This window comes from Labrus mixtus, chromosome 4 (assembly GCF_963584025.1).
Source record: "Labrus mixtus chromosome 4, fLabMix1.1, whole genome shotgun sequence".
Lineage (NCBI taxonomy): Eukaryota > Metazoa > Chordata > Actinopteri > Labriformes > Labridae > Labrus > Labrus mixtus.
In genome coordinates, this window is record NC_083615.1 from 12,380,803 (window position 1) to 12,405,067 (window position 24,265).

At 40.0% G+C, this 24,265-nt stretch overlaps 2 protein-coding genes across 2 annotated transcripts in view; both read right to left on the reverse strand.

Annotated features, from left to right (window-relative positions):
- peak1 (pseudopodium-enriched atypical kinase 1) overlaps positions 1–7,716 on the reverse strand; it is a 103,942-nt gene extending 96,226 nt beyond the window's left edge. Inside the window, exon 1 of the mRNA XM_061035908.1 lies at positions 7,557–7,716. The gene's annotated coding sequence lies outside the window, so the exon portion shown is untranslated. The remainder of the gene's footprint in view (positions 1–7,556) is intronic.
- A 5,693-nt stretch (positions 7,717–13,409) lies between these two features.
- hmg20a (high mobility group 20A) lies at positions 13,410–23,983 on the reverse strand. Its single transcript, XM_061035912.1, has 9 exons — positions 23,875–23,983; positions 21,784–21,873; positions 21,431–21,640; positions 20,256–20,388; positions 19,334–19,371; positions 17,626–17,701; positions 17,096–17,311; positions 14,205–14,337; positions 13,410–13,943 (listed from the first exon to the last, which is right to left on the reverse strand). The coding sequence occupies exons 2-9, from the start codon at positions 21,847–21,849 to the stop codon at positions 13,940–13,942; spliced, it is 876 nt and encodes a 291-aa protein (XP_060891895.1). The 5' UTR covers positions 21,850–21,873; positions 23,875–23,983; the 3' UTR covers positions 13,410–13,939.
- Between the last annotated feature and the right edge of the window lie 282 nt (positions 23,984–24,265).

The following is a 24,265-nucleotide window of genomic DNA, read 5'->3' on the forward strand; positions in this document are numbered from 1 at the left end:
ATCTCGTGGTGTCGTGAGTGAATCTTTTACAGCGGAAATTCCTTTGTCTCCGTACTCCAGCTGTCCGGCTGTGCTCTCCATGCTGTAGACTGAGAACGCAGCCGGTGGGTGTTGACGGATGAGGGTGCACGGACCCGTAACGGACCGGACACGCAATGCACACATATCTGGTGGAAGTTTGCCATTTTTGGGTGCATGACATCTTTTTTTGGGCACTGGTAACTAGGGACGTAGGTTACTAATCATCCTGATTGGTCAGCTGTCAGAAAGGCGCTTGACGTCACCCAGCGCTTTTCTGAAAAGTTGAACTAATTCAACTGAAAAAGTCGTCGGGCGCAGCGCTTTTTAAAAAGGCGTCATCCTTTTTCCATAGGCTTGTATGTAAAAAAGAGTGCAGGCAGTTGAAAAAAGAAGTGAAGTGTGAACAGGGCCTTAATCATTACAATCAAGCAATGCTAGGCATTTGTTTGTGTCTGCTCAATCTAGCTAGTGTTTTCTTTTTTTGTATTTTCTTCTTCTACGGTGCTACGGCTACATGTCATTTAGTCATTTGTCAGCAAAGATTTATTCAAACAACACTACTTAAGTTCATGACAGATTTTCTAAAATTCCTTCTGACAACTTGTTAATGTCCCCTAGTAACAGCTTTGATTGGTTCTTCTTTAACCAATGGAAGTGCAATAAGTTATTTGTATTTTGTGTTTTTAATCTGATGATGGGCTACAGCCACAGCATCACTTATTAGTTTCACTTATCACTTTGTCTTCTGCTGTGTTAGAAAGAGGGAGCCTGAGAAATAACAGATCATATCATGCTTGGAACGCATGCAGCTGGAGCGGACCCTTGAAAGGATCTCCAAATGAAGCCTTCGGTTTCAGGGTCACCGAGTCTACTAGAGACCAGAGTGTACATTGTGGGAATGCTGTGCACAAAGAAAGCAAATTTGGGAAGGCTCTTATCAGTGTTTCTATTATGAGAACTTTGACAAAAATATTCAAACTGAACCCCTCTAAGTGGTTTTACAACGTGATTTGATGATAGATAATTTATTCTGCATTCTGCCAAGCTATCATTCGTTAAGCTTCCATTGAGGGTCAAAAGCAATGCAATGTCTGACATGACCCACATCACTCAGCCATTAAACAGACATTAACGATACATATTGGTGCTTTTTACAAGTAGGGGACAGGTGAGAGATCTGGAAGACGTCAACAATGAAAAGGCCTTACATCACGACTGGCTCTGGATCAGACTTTGTTTTATGGACCACCACAGGAGGATGAGGATATTAGGAGCACACTATCCTACGCCGACTATTCAGTTCAAAAGGAAGAGAACTGACACCATTAAATCACTAAGTTCTACAGCTTTAGCCCATTAAGACGGTTTGGAAAATGTTGAATAGCTGAACTCTGTCTGCCCTGTAAGGAGGGGACATACTTTTAAATCACACGCTTTGGTGAAAGGACAAAGTTTAACAAGGGGGGAGCAGCAGCCCACAGCTTTCCGGCAGAGTCAAGTCATTCGGGTCACAATTTAAGCTAATTGTCCTCATATGTATGTAAAGCAGCCAGCACAGAGGACTAAGGCAATTCAACATATTAATTAAAACTGCAATATATATTTGCTATCAGGGTACATCTACTTATTAAATAACTAAAAGGCTAGATAAAAGTACCCTAATTAGAGGCTGATTGGTTCATTGGTTAAGTAATTCAACAGTTTTCATATGCAGTGGTGTAGCTTCAACTCGGCTAATAGCTCATTAGAGTTACATTTTCAAGGTCAACATTCTTGCTGATAGCCTATGAGCAAAGCCATAGCCTTGAGTTTCACAGATAATCACAAATGTTTAAAAAATCAACATTCCTTAAAAAGGTCAGACAGAATATATTTCAAACTGTTTCAAATGTGTACGCTCTCTTGCAACAGTAAACAAACGTCAACAGTGACATCAAAACCAAAGTCAATGTTGTAAGGATGAGAAGCCTCTTAAAATATTCAGCATAAAAAATCCTGAATATTCAGGTGACAAAAGTCTGATCCCGAAAACCTAACACGTAAATCTTAACATGAACATAATTATTTTGTGAATGCATTAGTTACATATCAAACTGCTAGTTTGGGAACATGACAATTACAGAAACAAATCTTTGCAGACAGCTCTGATACCACTTTGCTGCTTCAGACTAACACATGTTTAACCACATCTAGAACATGTGTGTGACATGTCCCCACAGAGATAACAAACAAGAGCACAGCAGACAAGAATGCTGGGGAGACATTGATGACAGTGACTAGCTTACAGATCAAATACAGGACAGGAGTAGATGCCTCCTAGCTGTGATATCACACTGTCACTGTGGTATGCTCCTTTATGATCCAACATCTTACAACAAGGAATAGAAGACAGAAAACTGATACAGTGATGACTTATAACATTAATGCCACCTGGTATTTGTCATGTCACATGCAGCAAGTTGGAAGTAATTGTCGGAAAATTGTGATTTCTATCTTCAATTGAGAAGATTTTTTTTTTTTCTGATGATAAAACAAAAGCAAACCAAATCAGTAATGTGTGATTTCATAAAGGAATGCACTTCAACTAAATCGCTTTATTATGATGTACCTTTCATAAAGTCAACTTGTTTAACTAAGAAATGAATCAGCCTTTATCTGAGTGACTTTACTTTCTCGCTTTCATTTGTTTTGGCATCTCCTTACCTGGATGACTCAGATGACATTACACTGACTTTTTGAAGGTGCAATGTTTTTGCCTGATAGCTTCAAAACGTACTAGGTATAAGCAACAACCGGGAGCTGCCAACATGAATTATATCAAGACCACAGATCCAAAACAAAACTGGGCTCCAGCTCTGCCTTGAATCTAGGCAGAGCCAAAGTTAGTAGACATGGCTTCCAGCCCAAACTGCACTTTATCAGGCTCCACTGACCTTCTAAAACCTGGAGTGTTTTGTTTAAGGGGTGAATACATGGAAAAGTTGGGATGGGGTGAGACAAGAACAATGTTGTTTATCACAAAGAGTGTGACATTTGGAAAGAAAAAAAAGAAGGGGGAGTGGAGTTGAAGACCTGTATTTTCAGAGTCAAGCTTAAGCTGGTGAATTACGCAAAAACTTGAAAATGTGGGTTTATAAAAAAAAAACAAGCATTTAAAGAGGGCATCATTTTCAGGTCAGTTCGGCTCATTTTGATCATTTATTCATGCGTAACTGAGAGAGGATATTGAAAAATAGTGCTCTGCCCTCACCAAGAGTATCAAAAACTAAAATGTGAATTTGACACCTAATAGATTAAAAATTAACTATTTTAAATTACTGAGCTTACAATTTCCAAGGGTGAATTCTAACTCAGACCAAGCGTACAGGTAAAGAAAAGCTGTCCTGGAGTGACGATGAATTCAAGGCTTTTACAAAGACACTTCAGACAAGCATCAATCTGAATTATAAGACAGTATTTTAAATGGTATAACATTGTTAAAAAAAAGTCACTGTAAAGATATTTATAAAAGCTTTGCAAGATTTGTGTAAGAATATTGTTCTATTACATTTAGCCCCACCATGTGTGTGTATGTGATTGTGTGTGCGTGTGTTCGCTCCTTAACCTCGGGGTCACACCTGTTACCTAGCTCAAGCTCCAGCTCAGGTCAAGGGGGAGAGGTTAAAGGTCATGGTGTCAAATGAAACTTCATTCACAGACCTGTTTCCAAGCCCCCACATACACACGCATTCTGTCAACCAAGAAATTACCCATTATTTATGTTACTTTACCTCCTCCAAACAAGTGTGTGAGGTTGATATTTGCCAGCAAAATTGTTTGGAATTGTTTATAAGTTTATTTTATTTATATTTAAAATAGGGACAGTGTATAATTTCCATCTGTAGTTCTTGGGTAACACATAGTAATTGCAAACATCAAAAATTCCCTCTGAATTTCTTTTGCAAAACTTTTTCTTCTTCTTACAATCACAATTAAAAAACATTGGCATTCAGGTGAGGTTTGGAGCAATTACAGTTGGAAGGACTGAATAATTTTTCATCTTTGAAATGACTTAAGTGTTCACTCATACATAATTCAGAGTCCCCAAATACTTTTATGCCTCGGGACAAAAGAAACATGTTAGTTGAAATTCAAGAGTTGGTCTATGAAGAAATAATCATTCAAAGCATGATTGTGGAGTGTACACTAGTCTTAAAAGTGGTCATTATAGGGATGTAACAGTACCTCATAGGCAGGTGAAAATCTGTACACATAGGGACGATTCAAAATAGAAAAATTATGTTTATTTGTATTTTTACATACTTTATTAAACCTTGAGGGAAAATTGGGTTTACACTGTGTTATTGAGAGAAATGCTTGTCACACACATGAAATGAACTGGGTTTGTTACTGGGTTACTAACAACCTACAAAAATTGTGAACAAAATAGTGTTTGTGAACCAAACATGGCAAATCGTATCATGTGAGATGAATCTCATTACATCCAGAGCTTATTATCTCAAAATCAACCAGCAACATGCTTTGTTTCAATACAAGAAAATGTGTCTGAAATGTTCAAAGCTTTCAAGATGATTTGTTATGAAATAAAAATGTTCACACAAACAGCTTTAGCTTGTTAAGCATCGTTGAGTTCTTGAACATTTTGTTTGTTTTTGTTTGAATGAGACATATGCACATTGAGCTTCTGCTTAATCATTCAAAAGCCAAAGATTTATATTTATTCTCTATCAATAACAGGGTCTAGGATCTGTTCCCTAAACCAGCATGGCTATCTATTTGATGGACAAATACTGACTAGCCTCATTTTCATATTAGCTCTGGGTCATTGATACTGCTGGAAAACACAAACCAACCAATGTAATGATTCAGATTTCTTTTTTTTATACAAGCCACTGCAACTCAATTTCACGAGTGTTGAGCAGATGCCATGCAAAAACAAATGTCAACAAATAGTCTGTTTATTTAGGCGTACAACCAACAACTGTCAGCCTTTATCTCCATCATTCAAAGACACTGAACTTCTTGTAGCCCTGAAGATATAGAAAGATCAACGTCAACACAAACTCTTCCTGCCCCCCCCCCCCCTCCCTCCAAAAAAAGAATGTCAGGTATGTTCCCAATTCAGAAACGTAGGAAACAATTCAACAAATATTTGTCCCACATTCTTTGGGTACAGACATCCGCAGGGCATTTATCAGATGAAAAATCTGACATCTCGGCAAATCCGCCTCCCCATCTGCTTAAAAACAGGTGAAGAAGTAACAATGTCAGACGCCTGCCTTTGTTTACACTGTCAACTCCTGAGCGGTAATCAAAATAAAAGCACAGAGCGAGTAAAAACAAGAACTGACACTTGTGAACATACGTTCTCACGTGAACATACAAAGAAGACCTCATTTATCTAAAGCCCTGCTTCTGTATTGAATGGGTTGAGGTTTGGTTTTTAACTTGCTTCAACTTTCACTGGCCTGAACTTTAGACACTGAAACTGAAGAATGTTTCACTTTCACCAACACCTTCTTCACATACAAAGAACGCTCATTAATTGCTCCAGAGGAGTAAATGATAAGAGACTTTAAGGAGAAATACAACTTAGATTACTGATTTTTTTTTGAGCATTATAAAGAGGACTTTCCAATGAAACGTATATTATATCAATCCTCTTACGCACATGCTATTTTCAAGGGACTTTCACAGCCAATGCACCTTTAGATCTGAGCCTGACTCACATATGATGTTGTATAGAATGTCAAAATGAGCAGAAAATAATTCAGTCCAAGGTTTATAAATGTAGGAATTTGGTGCTTTCTTCAAACTATGACAAAAAAAACAAGTGGGTCATGGGACTATAGGCTGAACATTTTTTCTAAAGACATGTCTAAAACATCTCCTCAGAGATCTACCTTTTTTCTATTTTGCTCCTTACAGCATTCATTTCAACTCTAATCCCAAATGCAGCCTGGTTACGACATCTGAATAATGACTGTCAAAACAACATTTTAAACGACACAAAGCCTAATCATTAAACTGAAACATTTATTCCTGAACACTATGCAGCTCACTGTCAGATCAAACATGTAGTCGACAGCTCAGCACACACCTGAGAGCACAGATGTTGACAGGTGAAATTATGACCTTTAAAAAAAAAAAAAAGTCAAATCTCATCCGACAACCTAAAATTTGCTCATTAACACTCCAGTATTCAAAGTATAAATGCCCTTCATCACTTGTGAGAGCTGAAGCGCTCAGTCCATTATTAGACCATGGGTACAGGCATTAATCTAGAGGAGGAATTTGTTATTGAAAATTAAACACAGTACTTATTCTGGGTGTTATATGTGCCAGCATTATAGTGCCTTAGGCTACAATTTAAGTCTCCTTTTGATTTACAGAGGCTGAGAGAGACGAATATGCAAAACATTCATCTGATTAAATGATTACTGGTATGAATTCCTGGTGTTACATAGACAGCCACAGCTCGCGTATGTTGTAAACTAAAACATACCATGCTTTGGAGTATTGTGTGAATTGCTTGTTTGCAGGAAAACATAGGTGATCCTTTTTCTTCAAGAAAGTATCTCTCACAGCTAAGCCTAATGTGAGGAAGCAGTGGTTTTGATAGAAAACAAGAAAAAGAAAAAATATCCAATACACCTGTTAAAATTGAGAGTGTGTGTGTGTGTGTGTGGGGGGGGGGGTTACTAACCCCCTAATAGTTTAACACGAATAGGGGATTTTGTTATTTATTGCTTTAATTGGCAAATCTGCAATGCTCTAAAGGGCACTGTTACATCAAAGAGTCCCGTGTGGTGACCGTGTGATGAAAGAAATCCCTTTTTAATAACTTTATTGTTGTTGTATATGACCTGGCACAGCAGTAAATGTCTGTACTGCAGGTAGGAGGGTAACAATGCTGGCATCAGTTAAAAGCCGTCATCTCGTCCCACTTGTGTCTGTTTATTACCTTATTACATGTGCAATTAAAGGTGGTTTAATATCTCTAAAGTGAAACCGGCTCCTACTGGTTCCGCTGGTGGTCTCGTGGACCCCTGCTTGGGCTCCAGCAGGTAAAGTATGCCGTGTTGTAAACATTGAGAAGTTGACTCTAGGAAAAGCTACTTTTGGTGTACGCTAAACTAACTTTTGAGAACAACCAAAACTCAAGCAGCACCGAAAGTCTCAACAAGCCGAGCAGTCGCCCAAGTAAACGTTAGCCCTCACTCAAGTTATGACAGCAGCAGCGGCTAGTTATGTTGCAACGATATGAAGTCAACACGCAGATGGTAAAAAATTAGCTTTCAAGCAATTCGGTTAACACGAAAGAAGTGCTAGCAAACTTCCCCGCTGACTCCGCATCAGTGAACGGTAACTGCGTACATTTTACACTAAGCGGTAACGTTGACTGGAAAAAGAGCTGGTTAGCCTACCCGTAAAGACACGACATTCCCCTGCTGTACTAACTGGAAGTTGGCAGCCGAAGGAAACTGGCGAGACTTGTGGCTGAGACACTTTCAATTTAGCTAACTTTTCCATACCTTTTCAGACGCCGAAAATCTCCCCGTCGACACTACCACTTCTTGGCTGCCATGAATCCCGGTTTTGAACAAGGTCGTCCTCGGAAGGAATAACGAAAATCCAAGTGTGTACGGCTCTAACTCTTGCCAGAGCCTGTGATTTTTCGCACTCAGCTCCTCTCTCTCTGCGTGGCTCCGGTAACAGCCGCTGCAGTTTTTTCCACAAGCCTTCGGCGGGAACGCGCGCACTGGGAGACTGGGCAGGCCAGAGGAACCGCGTGAACGCGCTATTTACAAGGCGCTCAAAGCAGTCTGTACAAATTCACAGAAATATTACCATGAATTTAGAAGAAGTTTGCACTAAAAACTTTATCTTACCGAACTTTCTACAAGAGGAGATTACATGACAAAAAATCTTTACCATTTTTTGATGATACCGGTAAATGCATACACTTATTAATAAGGAATCTTCGTAGCTAGAAAGTTGACTTAGGTTTTCTAAAACTACAATTTTAAAAGCAACAAACTTTGAATGTCTTGTTTTATTAATGCATTGAAGAAAATCTGCTTTATTTAGCGTTAAATCTTTTCATAGGTCACATGTGCTATTACTGAAATGCATGTTTTATTTCAGTAGGCCTAATCATTTGATGATGAGTCCCCATTCCAAAAACCAAATCAATCTCAGTACTGTAAACCATGTTTGTATGGAATACACAGCTGGCATCAGGAGGAGGCTACCAGATGTGCAGCACAAAGCCACAGTGAGCGTGCTCATGTCATTATTGAAAAGCGTTGAGAGCAGCGAGTTTGTCTTTTAATGACATGATTCCTCTCATAAGGGATAATGAATGAACGCTGGAGAGGAAATCCCCTGCTCTCCTGATGCCTTCATGTGCTGTTGGAAAAAAATATTCTTCTAATTTTGAAAAGCTATTGACTTGGAAAAAAGGAGAAGTGGCAGGGAAACTATACAATTACGTTTTACCTTGATGTGGAAGATATTTAGGTTACAATACTTGTATGTTATGCATCAAACATTTGATATGATGTAAGACCATTTGGATTGCATCCTCTTTCTGCAAGCTTTAACATGTGCTTGTGTGGAGTATTTTACAAGATTGAAAGTCCATGCAACAGTAACAATATTCTGTTTAGACATGTGACAGTTCAGCTCTAAGACTTTGATAAAAGAGCTTATGAGGAGAACCTGAAGGCACTGTGCATTAAGGAAGAAGAGCAGGAGGAGGAGCTGAGGCGGAGGTTGACGTGTGGGAATGACTCAAGTTTTTTTACACATTCCAAGCATTGTTTCCTCCTCCTCCTCCTCCTCCCTGCACCAGTCCCGGGCACCCAGGCCAAGGATTTTCCAGGGCTGTGGGGAGATGGGATCGGATGATGGATCTAAGGAAGAGGAAGGATGACTCGCTTTTTCCTCTTTCAACCTTTTTAAGAGAAATATTCCCCCTTTCTCCAGCTGAATAAATACGAGTCAGAGGGGCATTATCGGAAAGTTCTGAGCTTTCTCTCTGAATGTGCTATAATTGCCTGCATCCCTCACCTGCATGGGAGTGCTATGGCTGACTTGGGAGTGGTTGAGATAAGAAGGGATTAGTAGACAAAGTTAGAGAAGGTAAAACCTAACTTCACTTGTAAGATGAAAAAAGAAGTTAAAAAAAAGTAAAACACTTGCACACAACAATTTACAACAAAATGTTGATCAAATAGACCTTTTTCATGTGGATAAATTGTCATCATAGTTTTTTCAGACATGCCTTTAGATTTCCTGGAATAATCACAAACACGCATTTTATGATACTATATGTATTCAGTGGGTTTCCTAAAGTACCCAAGTTCCTTAAATGTGGTGGTAACGAGTTAGTAAATAAGCATAATGCATGAAGCAACACTTTCCTTTCGTGGAGTGCATGTAATATGTCAAGTTTTTCCTCTATGACTGCCATGAAGGAAAAATATTTTATAAACAAAAATGTGGCAGCCCTTTATAAAATAAACAGTTCAGAAACTCAGGCAGAAGTGTTCTGAAATTTGAGCCTGAAGTGTTGTGGAAAACTGTTTTGAAAAGGGTGTTGATGTAAGCTAAGTCATGATATAACACCACACAAATTTGCCACTACTTTTTATGTTTTTATTACAAGAGCACACTTTATTACAAAAAAAAAAAAAAAAAAACTGTTGCACTTCTTAGGTGGACTTCTGTTACCCAAGTCTGAGAGGGTGAGTGAGTGGCAGGGCAGCATGAGTCAGGGCCAGATGGAGCAGAATCAGTGAAGTCTGGGCTGACTAACACTCAGCAATGGTGTTGACTAAAGGAATATTGTCCCATGTGGAATGAAGGAATAGGTTTGTCAGCGAACAATGAATGTTACTTCTCATCATTATTGATGAAGAAGAAGCTGACAGACCTCACTATTCTGTGCGTCACATCGTTACTGCATATTACAGAACATTTACTTTACTCTGATTGTGTTTCTAGTCAAATCCCTTTCCTTTCATAGAAATCCATTACAGCATGCACTTAAGCGTTTGGGGTGTTCAGTATATCTAAAGTCATCCATTGAAGAAAACCAAGAAACCATCTGCAGAGAAGCTGTTCTGCAGCTGACTGCAATGTCAGACTTTAATGCTCTGTTTGGAAATACAACAAAGAATCTCAAAAACAATTGCACTGAATCTCTGTTTCTCCTTAAAGCCTGTCTGGAAGGCAGGCTATAACTTCCACTTGATGTAGTATGAATTACTTGAAACCATCCAGACAGGGCTTGAATAATATGATATGGGTATGCTTTGAAAAAAACAGTCACCTCTGACCCCAGATACTGAGGTCAGTAGTGGCCTTCAGCAATGATTCATTGAACTGAATATGTTATTGATTGGAAGTATTTTGTGCTGTTAGAAACCATGTTAGATAACACGCATTTTGCTGTGGATGGTAAAAAAAAAGAGTTCCATGATTGCTATTTGGCAAGCATAATCAAGGCAAAGCCTCACTGCCAACTGCTGTGCCTCAGTACACTAAAGAGAAGATAGCTCATATTGACTATAATGGTGCTAACAGAAACCATTCGGGACATTGGGACCACTGAGTGCCAATTCAGCACATGACGCCTGACTCATCCTCTCTGCTCTGAGTCACTCCCTCCCCTCCTCATGGTCCAGGATCTGTGGCTCTCTGCTGGACCTGGCTCCTCTCTCCTAATGTCAACCCCGACGCGCCACCGGCAGGAAGCCAGACGAGGACGCAGACATGGCCATACTGAGGAAGAAGAGGCAGATTTTATTCCAACAAGCCTGTCTTTGTGAAGACAAAGACTGGGTGTGATGACGGTGTGCCAAGTAGTGGGCAAGTTAAAGGAAAGGAGCCAAGTCAGTCTGCTTTTTCAATCCAACAAATTAGTGGAGTCTGAAAACAGATTTCAGGAGACATATTGGTTGCTTGGAATCGGTTGAGAGAGGTCAATGTTTGAACTTAAACTGAAGGTAAACTGTAATAACAAGGCATGAGCCATGACTCTCCGCTGTTCATCCATTTGCCCCTTTTTTCTGTTGTTTTTATTGGTTAGGGCCAACATCAAAGCAAAAGAAAGCTCTTCCTAAGCTCATTATACAAATGAGCTGTGGTGCCTCCTGCACACCCAGAGCAGTGAGCATGTGAAAGATGATCCCAGAAGTTAAAAGGTAAACAACCCTAATAAGGTACGAGTGTCTCTCTGGTCACAGGAGCTCAGCCGGATGTGTTTTATGTCTCAAAGTTAATCCAACAAACTGGAGAGCTCGGGTTTCTTTATATATTTTATTTTTAGTAACGCCAGCAGCACGGCTCTGGGGATGGAAATGTGCATAGGTCAACAACATTGGTCCGGACTAAATCAGCTCTTTGGACAGACATTCATGGTCAACTGAGGAAACCATTTTGTCAACTCCATGTGAAGGTTTTTTATTTCTGTGTGTTATGGTGCCTTAATAATTATTGCTTGAAAATGTAGGCAAATTTGCATGGTATCCAATAGTATCCAAGAGGATAAACAAACGGCTTTGTGATCCTTTCTTCTCTTAAAACCTGTAGGTCAAAGTTTGCACTCATCATTTAAAATGGCTCAACATCAACTTGATAAACACGTAGTAATGCACATCGTACAAACTTGGGTGTTCCCTGATGTTTCCATTTTCTGAAGTTACATGTTTGGATTTTGATTGAAATGTCTCAACAACTTAAGGATGGATGAGCATGAAATGCATCTGGATAAAGTTAGATAACTGTGGTGACCTCTTAATTATTGATCTAGCAACACGATCAGCTAAATAATGTGAATTGTTATGATACTGTGTTACAAACTACCACCAAATTTTGAACAAGCAAACACAGTAAATAGGATTTCTGCAAAACAACACTGGGGTGCATCTGTGGCTCAGTTGGTAGAGTCGGTCGTCTCTCAACCGGAAGGTCTCGATCCCCAGCTACTCCAGCCACACGTCTAATGTCCCCAAGTTGCTCCCGCTGCTTCGTCGGAGTCATATAAATGTGTGAATGAGATTAGTTACTTCTGATGGTCACTACATAGCAGCCTCTGCCATCAGTGTGTGAATGGATAGGTGTGACCTGCAGTGTAAAAGCGCTTTGATTAGTCAGACTAGCTCAAGTCCATTAACCATTTAACATCATCGTGTTTCCTTTGTCACTGTGAACACGTATTTTACGGTAATTTTAGTTAGCATTTAGCTCAAAGCATCTCTGTGGCTAAGTTAGCTTCAAAGACATACTGATGTAAAATGCATTTTGGACAAACACTCTTAGATGAGCAAATCTATTGCTCGTGTTCCTGTTGCAATATAATGAAATTACTACCCCAAAAAAAGAACTATTATTTAATCTGATTTTGTGTTGTAAAAATGTCAAACTTTCAAAGTGAGCTGTTAAGTCTTCTCTTCATTGCATCACATGGCTTTGAAGAGCTGGACTTTAGCATGTTACATCTTTAGCAAACTAATCAGTATCATAACTCAGCAATTGCTGTGTAACTTATATAAGGCTTATACAAACCGACACACTGTCCTGTGGGAACAGAACATCTGTTAGTGGCATTTTTGGATGCATAACCGACACATGCGGGGGACCATTGTGGACAGGAAGGCTCAGCTGGCAGAGAGGAAACAGGCATCAGTGAATGAAAACAGGAAAGGCTCATAGGGTAATACACTGCTATGCTAGCACCATTATAGTTTGCTCCTATGTTCAACTCTCCATGCCGATCTTAACATAAATCTGATTTAAAAAGAGACTTCTTCAGAACTTCTGTTTCTTATTCAGTCTCCTCCGGACTAACAAGACCATGAGTGGGACCGTCTTCAAACATAATACAGTAGGTTATTGTTTCTCAAAGCTGTGTGCAGCTCAGTGGCTCTGAATGAGCCGCAAAGTTAATTATGTCTCTTTCTCCACATTCCTGTAAATTACAGCAGAGCGGCTCAAAGAACTTAACCAATCCAAAGTGTATTAACTCCACATCTACCATTAGTGAATGAGCTTAGACTGAGCACAGCTACAAAGAGTGAAGTATTACAACAGATTAGCCACAAACCTCGATTTATTAAAGTGGACCGCCTTTAAAGCTGGGCTGTTTAAGTTAACAGTTCTTATTAGTGTGACAAATGGCAAAGTTAAGACCCGCCATCCACAGGAGTTCATTAAAGCACTAAACAGTTTCTCTAATGTAAACTAATCTTACTTTGAAAGGCTTTCTAAATGAGATGAAATAAGGGAATAAAAGGATCTGGTTCCCAGGGTATCAAACTTTGATTTTCTTTTCAGTGCAAACATATTCCCCATGAACCCAAGCGAAACAAACTGACAGCTTGAAGTAAATACGTTTATTGAAAACACAAACACTTTTTCCACACAGAAAAAAAAGAAAAGAAATGGCACATGTTTTTTTTCTTCAACAGAGCATGAAAAAACAGAAACAATCTCTCTTGGATATGGTAAATACAAACCCTACTGACACACTTGTGTTCGATCAGAACTTGTTTGATTATGTTTCAGATGTCGCTGTGGAAGCATTTGCTAAAAATGGACGTTGAAGACAGAACAGGAGCGAGGAGTGACAGGAACAGCTTCATGTCATCTCATCATTGTGTTTTTTTTGGGTTTTTTTTATAAAACAAACTACGGCTATTTTTTAATCAAGTGTTTAAAAAGATGTAAAAAAAATAATAAATAACATACGCTACATCACCTTCACCTACGGCAGTTTAGAAGAGTGATAAAAGATCATTTAAAATCAATTTTGGACGACAGATCGACACAAAGACTCGCCGCCAAGAAGCAACCTCCACTGAGCGTCACTGTGAATCTCAATCCATCAAATCAGCTGGACCTGGTCCAATTATCTAGGTGAAAGAACAGGAAAAAAACACCCATAGTTAGTCCACTGATGGATCATTTAAACATGCTCTTGAATGAAAAGACCTTAGGGTGAAGTTGTCAATAAGTTGGATTGATTTTTCTTTAAAAGTTGAAAATGTGAGTCAGAGTGATGAAGACACATTAAGGCCTCCTTTAAGGCCCTGTTAACTTGTGATTTGTAGTCGCCATCATTGATAATTAAATATGTGATAAATGGTCCTGCATCCAAATAAATTAGCCCTTACCTGTCCAAACGGTTGACCACGTCCCTCACAGTGTTGATGAGATTCTCGTTGTCCTGGGGGCTGCTGACAATGATGCTGTGGAGCTTCTTCATGTAGGAGTCGATGGTGTCAAGTGAGGGCGTCTCTCCGCTACCTGGATGACATAAGTAATGTGCTGTTAGCTCTGGAGTGTTTCTTAAAGCCCCTGTGAGGAGTTTTTAACCACTTGTGAAAATGACTGATAACAATCGTGAAGCCACTTCATGACAAAGCAAATAAGACCATCAGCGTTAAGATTTAGTATTTGTATATTCTATCTTTTAATGCATGTAAAAGCTGCCAGGGGGTAGGTGTGGCGAGAGGATTTACAGCACTTCAAGGAATACATTTTGATTGTTAAAAGAAAGCAGGACATTATTAAGACATGACACCTTTTTCCCACAGGGGGCGCCAAAATCAAAAAAAAAGTTCCTCGCTAGAGCTTTAAATAGATTATCATGAACGTTATATGCCTCTTTAACCATTCAGCAAATAATAATAGCGTGGTGTAAAGTTGTTGTTATTTTAACTACTTCTCACATAGTCTACAAAAGTCTTAACATCTACGTCGTGACATGAAAGAAGAGGTTTCTAGGTTTTTGACCACTGAAGGGCAGAAATCACTAGATGACAACCCCAATCAAGACAGGCACAACAGCACAAGCCACTACTTGTCACGCTGTTGTTTTTTTTTGCTGCGAGCGGCATCAAAGGACGTCCCCAGACTGGGTCATTGGGTCCAGCAGGCAGAAGGAAACAGCTATCATCAGCCTGACAGGATATTTCTGCCTTGTCATAGTTCAAGTGTGCGTCAAGACATTGTCAACACAAGCAGCAAGGCTACATTTCAAGACTCAAAGATAGTGTACAAAACAGAAAAATGTACCTAAGCTGTTATATCTCAGGTTGTAATGAACCAACACAGAGTGAGTTTGAATGAAAATTGAAGCACCGATCAAATCAGGGTTAAATGTGCTCACATGCTTTGATGTTTCTGGACACTTTCTCTCCTAAACAGAATGTGCAACAGAGCTCCCCCGAGGCCCCCGTCTAAGTGGATTTTGCAATCACGTTTCATTGTCAAGCTCTTACGAAATCATTCCAGTGCTGCTGTGCATATCTATATATAAATATATATATTTGTGCAGCTCGCAGAGTCGGAGTTTCTGCTGTGTGAGCACGGAATTCAAACAGGCGTGGAGAAAATTGCAAGAGAGAACGTGTGGGTGTCAGCTCAGCATGGGTTTTATTTCTTTGGTGTGTGTGTGCATAAAACAAGTGTGAACAAAGATGACAGCATTCCTTAAATTTGAATATTGAATAGATATCAATTAAGAAGGATTCACCGCCTTACATGGGGAGTCTTACAAAGAACAGCGAGGGTTGAAGGGTGTATCTCTGCAGGAGGAGAGACGCTGGAGTTCAAAGCACAGTAAACACACAGTGGGAGCACGAACACGCCTACATTATTATTTATGTCTCAATGAGGTAAACTGTGACTGTGGAGCTAATATCCTACTACAGTGTCTGTGTCTGGGGATGGATTACTGCTATGGGATATCAAGTCAACAGCAGTTTGTAATGTGCAACGATCAATATGAGCCAACTTGAACTCTGAGAGTTAAATTACAGACTTTGAGAACTGACAGGAGAGCATTTCTATTCTCTTAATACCTACAGCACAATGATGATTACAAAAAGAGAGGACTTATTTTTTTTGACTCTTCCAAAAGTTTCTAAGTCTATCTTGTCGTAGCTGAAGCTGGGCACATGCTACAAGATAATCAGGCCGGTTTTTGGGCCTGATTCTCCCCTCCCTACAATCCTAAACTAAGTCCTGATTTTTTGATGTTTCTAAAGATTATCTTGCCAGATTTTCCTGTGCTGTAAAGTTTGGCTCAGACTGCAGGTCAGATTTAAAATCCTAACTGATTTTGAAATCGGTTAGCATCCCGCACATAGGAAGAATCTTAACAGATATTCTCCTCTATAATCTGAAGCATGCACACAGTACATGATATGAAAATAATGGCACCTCACATACCAGAGGATTTTATTAAGACGATCTTCCGTGACCTCATGTAAACGTACAGAATTAGGAAATGAGGCGTTCAAGTATGCTGCTCCCTCTTCTTGGAATCGGTAGCAAGATACTTTAGATCTTCAGAAGCTGGTTTTCTTGGATTACTTTAAAGGTCTTCTTAATGATCTGGAGGTGGGTGTATCTGACTGTAGATGTTTTAATTAACTCCTATTGCCCTTTTTCATCGCCTTGTTGCTGATGATTTATGACAGGACATTACTACTGTCCTCCCTTGTGTCTCACAGTTATTGACTTCCTTCAGATCCTTTCATGACGTAATCGTCAAGATATTAAACCCTAAACATCAAACATGTGTGATACTAATCGGGGGCCGGCCCTGATGCTCTCTGAGCAGATCGGGGAAGTTAATATTGGATCTTTATACCGCTCACACTACAAAATAATCTGAGGTGATAATCTGTTCTGAGCAGCCTCAAGTCAGGACGGCCCCACGCTGTTTTGGCTGGTCATATCTTTTGCTCTCCCTATCATGTGTTAGTTATCTGGCATTTTCAACAATTGTTAAGGTTTGTAAAATCTAATATTTAGTGTGCGCCAGGCTTGATGAGACAAGAGTTGAATCATTTATCTAAAACAAGCTCAAGATAATACTATGAGGTAAAATGAGCACCAGTGGAACAATCACTATTAGTATATCAACGGGTGAAACCGGCCTTACAAAATTCACAGAGGAGAACAAGATTTCAAGGCTAATTTGCTTGTTTAATGGACATGTTGTTAGGTCTTTGGGAGTAGAATTACAAGTGAAGAACCACATATTCATTCTCACCTGGCAGGGGTACGGAGGAGAAGCTGGAGGCGAGCGCCTGGCGCAGGGTCTCCAGGTGCTGATGGAGGAGTCCGTTGCGTCCCCTCTCTTGCATCACGTCCCCCTCCAGCCTATCCACCGCCCCGCGCATGCTCTCCACATGTTTCTGCAGCGCTGCGTTCCGCTCCTCGTACTCCATGTTGGTCTTGCGCAGCTGCCTCATCTCAGCCTCACGTGCTAGAGACGAAAACAGGAACACAAGAAAGAGAGACTGAGACAATAGTGCATGTACAGAGAGTTGGTGCAGCAGCAGTTGGTGCCATAATCAATTATTTATTCGCTAAAGAGGTGTTTTTTTTTTTTTTAAAGGTTCGGGTACTGCTGAGTTCTGGAGACTGTCAAACTATTCTTGGACATCGGAGCACTAAGTTCTCTCGAGGTAGCAGAGAAATGTGTTTAGAAACACTTAAACAAATGGAGGTTTCAAAAAAGTCTCAGCCAACTACAAAGTTTTTCTCAAGAAGACAGCTGGCTGTGCTCGAGCTCTTTACCTTTGCTGTGGTTGAGAAACTCCTCGGTGAAGATTGGTATGTCAAACACAGTTCTGTCCTTCCCTTCTGCATCTTTCTGTTGGATGCAAGAAACAGTTAGAAGGCAGCAGGAGATAAGCTGAGCCGGGGAAACATTTGGCCACACACTCTGACAGCGAGAGGTGGTCATTTATCTAGTCGGGCTGAGGGTGGGTGGTTAATTGATTTCATACCTGGCCACGGGGGAAACACAGCGACACAGTTTAAGAAATGAGGGAGGAGAAGTAATTTCATCAACAGTGAATCTGAAAATAAACTGAAATCAAAGGCAGAGAAATGGTTTGCAATAAATAAATATTCACCACAGCAGCACATCTCACAATGCAGGTTATAATTGTTTACTTCCTTCCTCTGAAAGATCCGCCCTCATTTCTTTATGATAATTTCCTCGCCTTTGAAAAGCTAGACTGGAAACACTGACGCCGCTACAGGATCGCTGACTCCAACAAAGTCACCTTGGCCACAGCCATTCAGCTTCAAGACTAACCTTACAAAGGAAACCTCTTAATTACATGCAGAATTTAATAAGCATGAATTACACACTTAGCAAAAGCCAAAGTGTTTGGATCACAAACACAAACGCAGCAGCAAAGAGGATTAAACCAGCTTTACTGATGCAACAGTAAGCACTAGTGTAGAGCTATGGGAGGGCAAAAACTCAACAGATTTAAGGTGTTCTGACCACGGCTGCACAAAACTTACATGAATGCAATAAAGACGTTTTCACATCTGCACTCCTGAAAATATCTAGCTAACTTCACGAGGATTGCTCCGGATATTCTCCCGACCTGGCTGTTCACATATGTTCTGGCAGACGGAGCAACAGAGTCCGCTATCCGGTGCTATAGAGAGACTATTTGTCCTAACATCAATGTAATGAGAACAACATGCTGAAGAACAGAAAACGTAATGCAGCCGTTGAATGAAATAATGAATTTTAATAGTGCATGGAGATGGTAGCGATCGCATGTAAACATTCTATGCACCGTGCAGCAGTAACAGTATAAAAACGTCACTCCCCCCTCCTATTGGCTCGAGGTGAATTCTCCGGATAATATCCTGCTGCGTTCTCACATCAGCTCACTCAGACTTGCTGCGGAAAAAAAATACTAGGAGTCTGGCAGGAGAAACTCTCGGTGAAGTCGGAGCGGAAAAATGTGTTTGTTTGTGTTAACACATGCAGCTCCTCCTGGTTATATCAGGAGTTTGTCAGGAGATTCCTGAAAGCCCTAACACATGCACTCAGGAGTTTTGTGCATGTGTGGAAAGACCATTCCTGTCGGACAAGCTCTCACAAATAAAAAAAACTCCACCGTAATGGCGACTGTTTCTGGGTAAATATCGATACAGCCTGTTTAAAGACGTCTCTTCATTACAAACATAGGATTAGAAAACGTAATACACACAAGTTAGGTGAAAAGTCAAGAAGACCTTTAACTAAGGGGCCTGGCAGAAAAGTTCTGGGTAAAGTCAGTCATGATGAACAAATTCAGCTATTTGCATAAACACATGCTCCTAAACCAGAAAGATAAAGACATTTCAGGTGTGTGGAAGAGCCTTTTGTGACTGTCAGGAACTCTGGTACAAAGATAGGACATCTTGTAAACGTGATATCGACTTCTTAAGCAAAGTGATTTTAAGTGTGGTCGGGCAGGGAAGCGTTACTGACCTCGTGCAGAGCCTCGTTTGCTACCTGGTGCCCAACATCTGGAAAGGAAGGAAAGAATAAAAAATGAGCCCAGCAGATGATTCATGTTTCCCCCTGATGCAGCGTGCCTTTCGCTACATCATGAAGTGATGAATCACAGAAAAGAAACATAAAAACACATCTCATGTCAGCACTCTTTACAGTGAATCAGCTGAAATATGGCAAATATCCACTTCAGGAGAGCAGTTTCATGTTTCTCTGATCATTTTTTCAGAGGCAGAGCCGTTTATGTCGTCAACATTTTTCATATTTAAACAGAGATTTCTCCACTGTAATAAAATAGGAACATATAACAGAGACCATGTGTCGGGTTGGCACGGTAACAGATCCTTGGCTTCAAGGTGAACTCATAACCTCAACTACTACTACAACTTCCATTTCTCAAGTATCCAATTTCCTTGTCACAGTTCCATTGACTGAGCAAAGCAAATAATGAGTTCTGAGATCCTACACCGCATGATGGAGTTTATATAAATGATGAATTCAAAATGTACAAACCTTTGAAGGTGAAAGAGCAGCCAGTTTCTAAGATACTGTATAATGTCCTGCAGCTGATTTCCTTTAAGACTCAACGAAAATTAAAGTCTCAACAAGACCAATTTCTTCTGCTTTAAGTCATGAACCAGATATTCTAGATCAGGATGTGCTCTGGTGCTTTGCTCATTGGCATCTTTGTGGTAAAAAAACAATTTTCCCAGAAAGTCCAGTTCATTAGGACTTCCATGCTTGTAAGGTGTTCAACCTCTCAGTTTAGATATTTGCTAACAAACAAGTAAAATGTCTGCCTTGCTTAATACAGTTTTTTTTAAAGGCCCGACAGCTAAAGTAGCTGGTTGCAGAGGTTGTCCATCCTGTTACTTTTATTTTTTTAACCATATCTCACCTCCTCTGTGCCGCTTGCCCTTCTGCTTCTCCTGGACCTTCCTGGTGAAGTGTTTGTAGGCCTCCGTCTTCTGGTACTTCTCCAGCTCCCGCATGTAGCGCTCCTTATCTTTCTCTGCCTCGTCCAAATATCGCTTCAGGGAGAAAGAAGGAGAGAGAGAGAGAGGTCTCTGTGAGCTGTGAGGACTCAGGCAACAAATAAGGAGGGAAATGAGATTTGGTAAAATCAGGATGAAGTGGGTTGAAGTGGCTCTAGGATTGGGAGTAATCATTCAGTAAATCAGGATTAGAATCATGATTAGTTACTTTCTAAAGACAATGATCGCTAATTTCAAAAATTATTAGCCTACATTGAAGCAAATTACATCTTACACTCAACATTTGACTTGCATAAATTAAGAAAAATATTCATCATTTGTCTAGCTCACTAGTTATTCAGTTGCTGACTAGCGAGGCTGGCATTCATTTAGTGGTCTTATCACGCATAGCCTAGAACTTAAGCATGACATGTAAGGCTGAATAACAAATGACATGTCAAACCTTCATGCTGGCATTTAATGTAAAGTCAAAAAACAAGATTTTAACATCATGATACTGCACATGTGATTCCTTTCAGATAGACATATGACACTGTAATGCACACAAGTGGAATAAGGTTATGATTATGTTCATTATTTAAATATATTCTGTTCTTTCAATCACTACAAGCCAGCAGTTTGATAGATGTTTACATCTTTCTGCTATTCTTGCATCTTAAGCAAGTTCATATGAACTTGAACAAATGAAGAAGAGGCGACTGACTCTGCAGGCTTTTGTTCCTACTCTCCTGTCGGGCTCAACATAAAATTAGCTTTAGGTCTCTGCTGGTTTGAGGGAGTGTTAAAATCTGGCTAGGGATAGTCTTAAGTGTTGGCATGTTGCAGATGAATATTTTAGTCCAGTCCTTTGGGGCACCTTTGGTGTAATTACTGAAAAAAAAATTACAAATTCAAATACTTCACCTTCTTAATCAAGAACCAAAACAGATGCTGCTGCCTGCCTCTCCCTTGCTAGCCTTTTTTATCTAATGCTATAAAACCTGGATCATTGAATATGAATACTTGCAATGCATAGCAACACCGAGTGCTAAGGAAACACAATGCTGGACTTTGACTTGTCTGGACCTTCCTCACTGACCTGCTTCTCGTCGGGGGGCAGCTTGCTCCACTCGTTGCCCAGCATCCTGGTAATCTCTGGGAAGGGCACGTCTGGACGCTCTGCGCGTAGCTGCTCCCGTCTGTCGTTCATGAAGCGAACGTAGCCTGTAAGCGGCGCTTTGGGTGCGTTGCTGTCCTTCATCGGCTTCTTCCTCTTCCTCCCCTTGGTCCAGCTACCACGTCGGGGCTTCTGCAAAGAGAACAAAAACAGATGAGTTTTGAAGAGTTAGGTAGCCATCCTTCATTATGCCACACTGACAGGATATTCTTTCGGGGTTTGAATAGGGAAAACTGAAAAATGTGTTATTTGATATCAGTTTGCTCAAGATTGACCTCATCTCCGTTCCTCTGGCCGTTGTTGTCAGTGTTTGCTGCAGGAGAGCCAGTCTGCTCATCCATGTCTTCTTCGACAACCTGTGAGATCTAGAGGGAAACAGGGGGAGATGTTAGAACAGGAAACAGTAAAAGCAACAAACCTAGCTGGATGCCGCCTATATGAGCATTTGGAGACCGGCTCCGACTAAGGCATGGAGCATTATCACAAGGCACACAGCCGAGGCCAGAAAATAAACACCAGATTTTCTTTATCACGCTTTTTTCTGTCAAAACTCCTCCCTGTCTTGGCCAACCACATTTCCTCTAATAGAAATGTTGCTGCGATCAATCACGTTTTGAGAAAGGAAGTGGAAAAAAATCGAATAACCCCTGCCACGGAGACGCAAATGTTGCCTATTTTCAACAGGAAGAAGTCATGCTGTGGTACTGCCTCATTATCAGAGATAAGAAAACGCCTACATGCTAAAAAAAAACAAAAAAAAAAACTCTTCAATAAATAATTTTTCTCTTGCTGAACTTCTGATCTCTTCTATGAAGAGCCTTTTAGGTCCACACTTCACTGTTAGCAAAAAAAAAAGTTTACAAGCGTTACATTCTTGCAATAGTTTTGACTCTTAAAACAATAAAACAAATATATTTGTGGGAGGAAAAAAAGTCTTCATTAATTGAGAGAACATTTTAGTAAAACATATGGTGATTAAGAGTTCTTGTGGGGGGGGGGGGGGGAATAATCCAGGTTAAGCTCTAAAAATAGGAACAATGTCATTTTGTGTCAACTCTGACCTCCTCTTAATTACTGTGTGGGAAGTGAGCCTCTGTATCCTGGATGTGGTTTCTGCCCCCCTGACACTAAACACTGTGGGAAAAGTCGGAGGAATAAACCAGTCAACCACCAAAAAAACCGACAAGAGGGTATGCAGGGGAAACCCCCCTCAACTGCAAACAGTTAGAGCAAGCAAGGAGTTGTCATCCTTACAGTGCCTGGACTCACTTTCTCCTAACACCTTGTCAAACATGAGGACCCCCCCCCCCCCCAAGTGTCATCAACCGTGTGAAGCTTCTTGAGAGAAAAAAAGTACTTCACTTGCAGATAGGACTTTAAAGATGCTGAAGCTTGGCTGTGAACGTCACATAAGATAATAATAAAAAAGTGCTGTATTCTTTAAGTGTTCTTCTTCCCAAAGCTGACAAATTAAAACCTATGCGGTAGCGCCCCCTGCTGGATAGAAGCACACAGTAGGTAAATCCATGATATGGAGGTTTATTTTCCCTTCTATTCTACCACAGTATAAACGTTTCATGAAGTGTGACCAGGTGTACAATCTGAAACACTTTGAGATGTCCTGTTTATTTGTGCAGGTTGGATACTAAATGTTACTGTGTGCATTAAATCACACAAGAAAACTAGAAAAGATAAATGACACATAAGGACAACATAGAAATGGTGCAGCTAATTCCAACATGTACAACGCAAACAAATGTCTAAATGTAATGTATAGAACAATAGTAATACGATTTATCATTGTCTTTACATTGTTAACATGATATTACATGATGCTTCTGTGTGTGCACAGTGTAGAAAGCGTGTCATCGTCAAGCTGTGTTGATGAAAGAAAGCGTGTTGGTTCACAAGTGTTTGCATATCATCAAGTTGGCAAACGGGGAGTGCGAATGATAGTCCTGCTAAACAGAGATGTTGACGAAAGGTGTTAAATCGATCTCGGCCATCAGGTGAACCACAGCTTTGTGGACTAGCCTCTGATATGCTAATTTGCACTCCCAACAGATGCTGTTATGTGTTTTTCCAGCATATCCACCTATTGCTGCACGATCATTAAGTGGCTGATGTGTTTGTCGACGAACGATAACTAAAAAATAACAAAGGGCATATTTCTGTTATCATGATCAGAAACAAAGGTAGCATCAGACCGATCGGCTAACGTTAGCACTCAACTGGATGTTAGCTAGAAGACGGTCCAGCGAGAACTTCTTTCTTTAATGTATCTACTTAGTAACATATGTCTGATAATGAATAAGTAAACGACGTGTTAAAGGTAAGTAACATGTAACAGTCCAGTGTAAACTAACCTTCGAAAAACGTAATCCGTTGCTTTTATCTGCCTATCCAAAAGGATTTTTCCCAATCAAAACAATACAGCGGCCAGTCATAGAATCACACCACATAGACAGGCAACGCTTTGCCTTTCCGTGCAAAAAAGTCTAATACCGCCTGTAATTTCTTATTATATAAATATATTATAGGAATAGTGTTTTGCTTTTTTTGTCACGTATGAACAGTGATGAAAGTATTCAAAAACCAAAATCACAAATATTCATTATACAAAATTAAATATTATTTATTGATTATATATATATATATATTATATATTGATATATTTAGCCGATAATGTATTCAAACTACATGCAGAATATTATAGAAGCAAACAACACAGTATGTTCTTTCAAAACTACTGAGAAA

Bases quoted from the DNA above. Each gene is read 5' to 3' on its own strand.
- hmg20a (XM_061035912.1), bottom strand. From the start codon at position 21,849: ATGGATGAGCAGACTGGCTCTCCTGCAGCAAACACTGACAACAACGGC. The intron at 19,372-20,255 runs GTGAGATATGGT...CTTCCTTTCCAG, and splicing joins GGGCAAGCGGCACAGAGGAG to ATGTTGGGCACCAGGTAGCA. The intron at 17,312-17,625 runs GTAAAGAGCTCG...TTTCGTCTCTAG, and splicing joins GTTTCTCAACCACAGCAAAG to CACGTGAGGCTGAGATGAGG.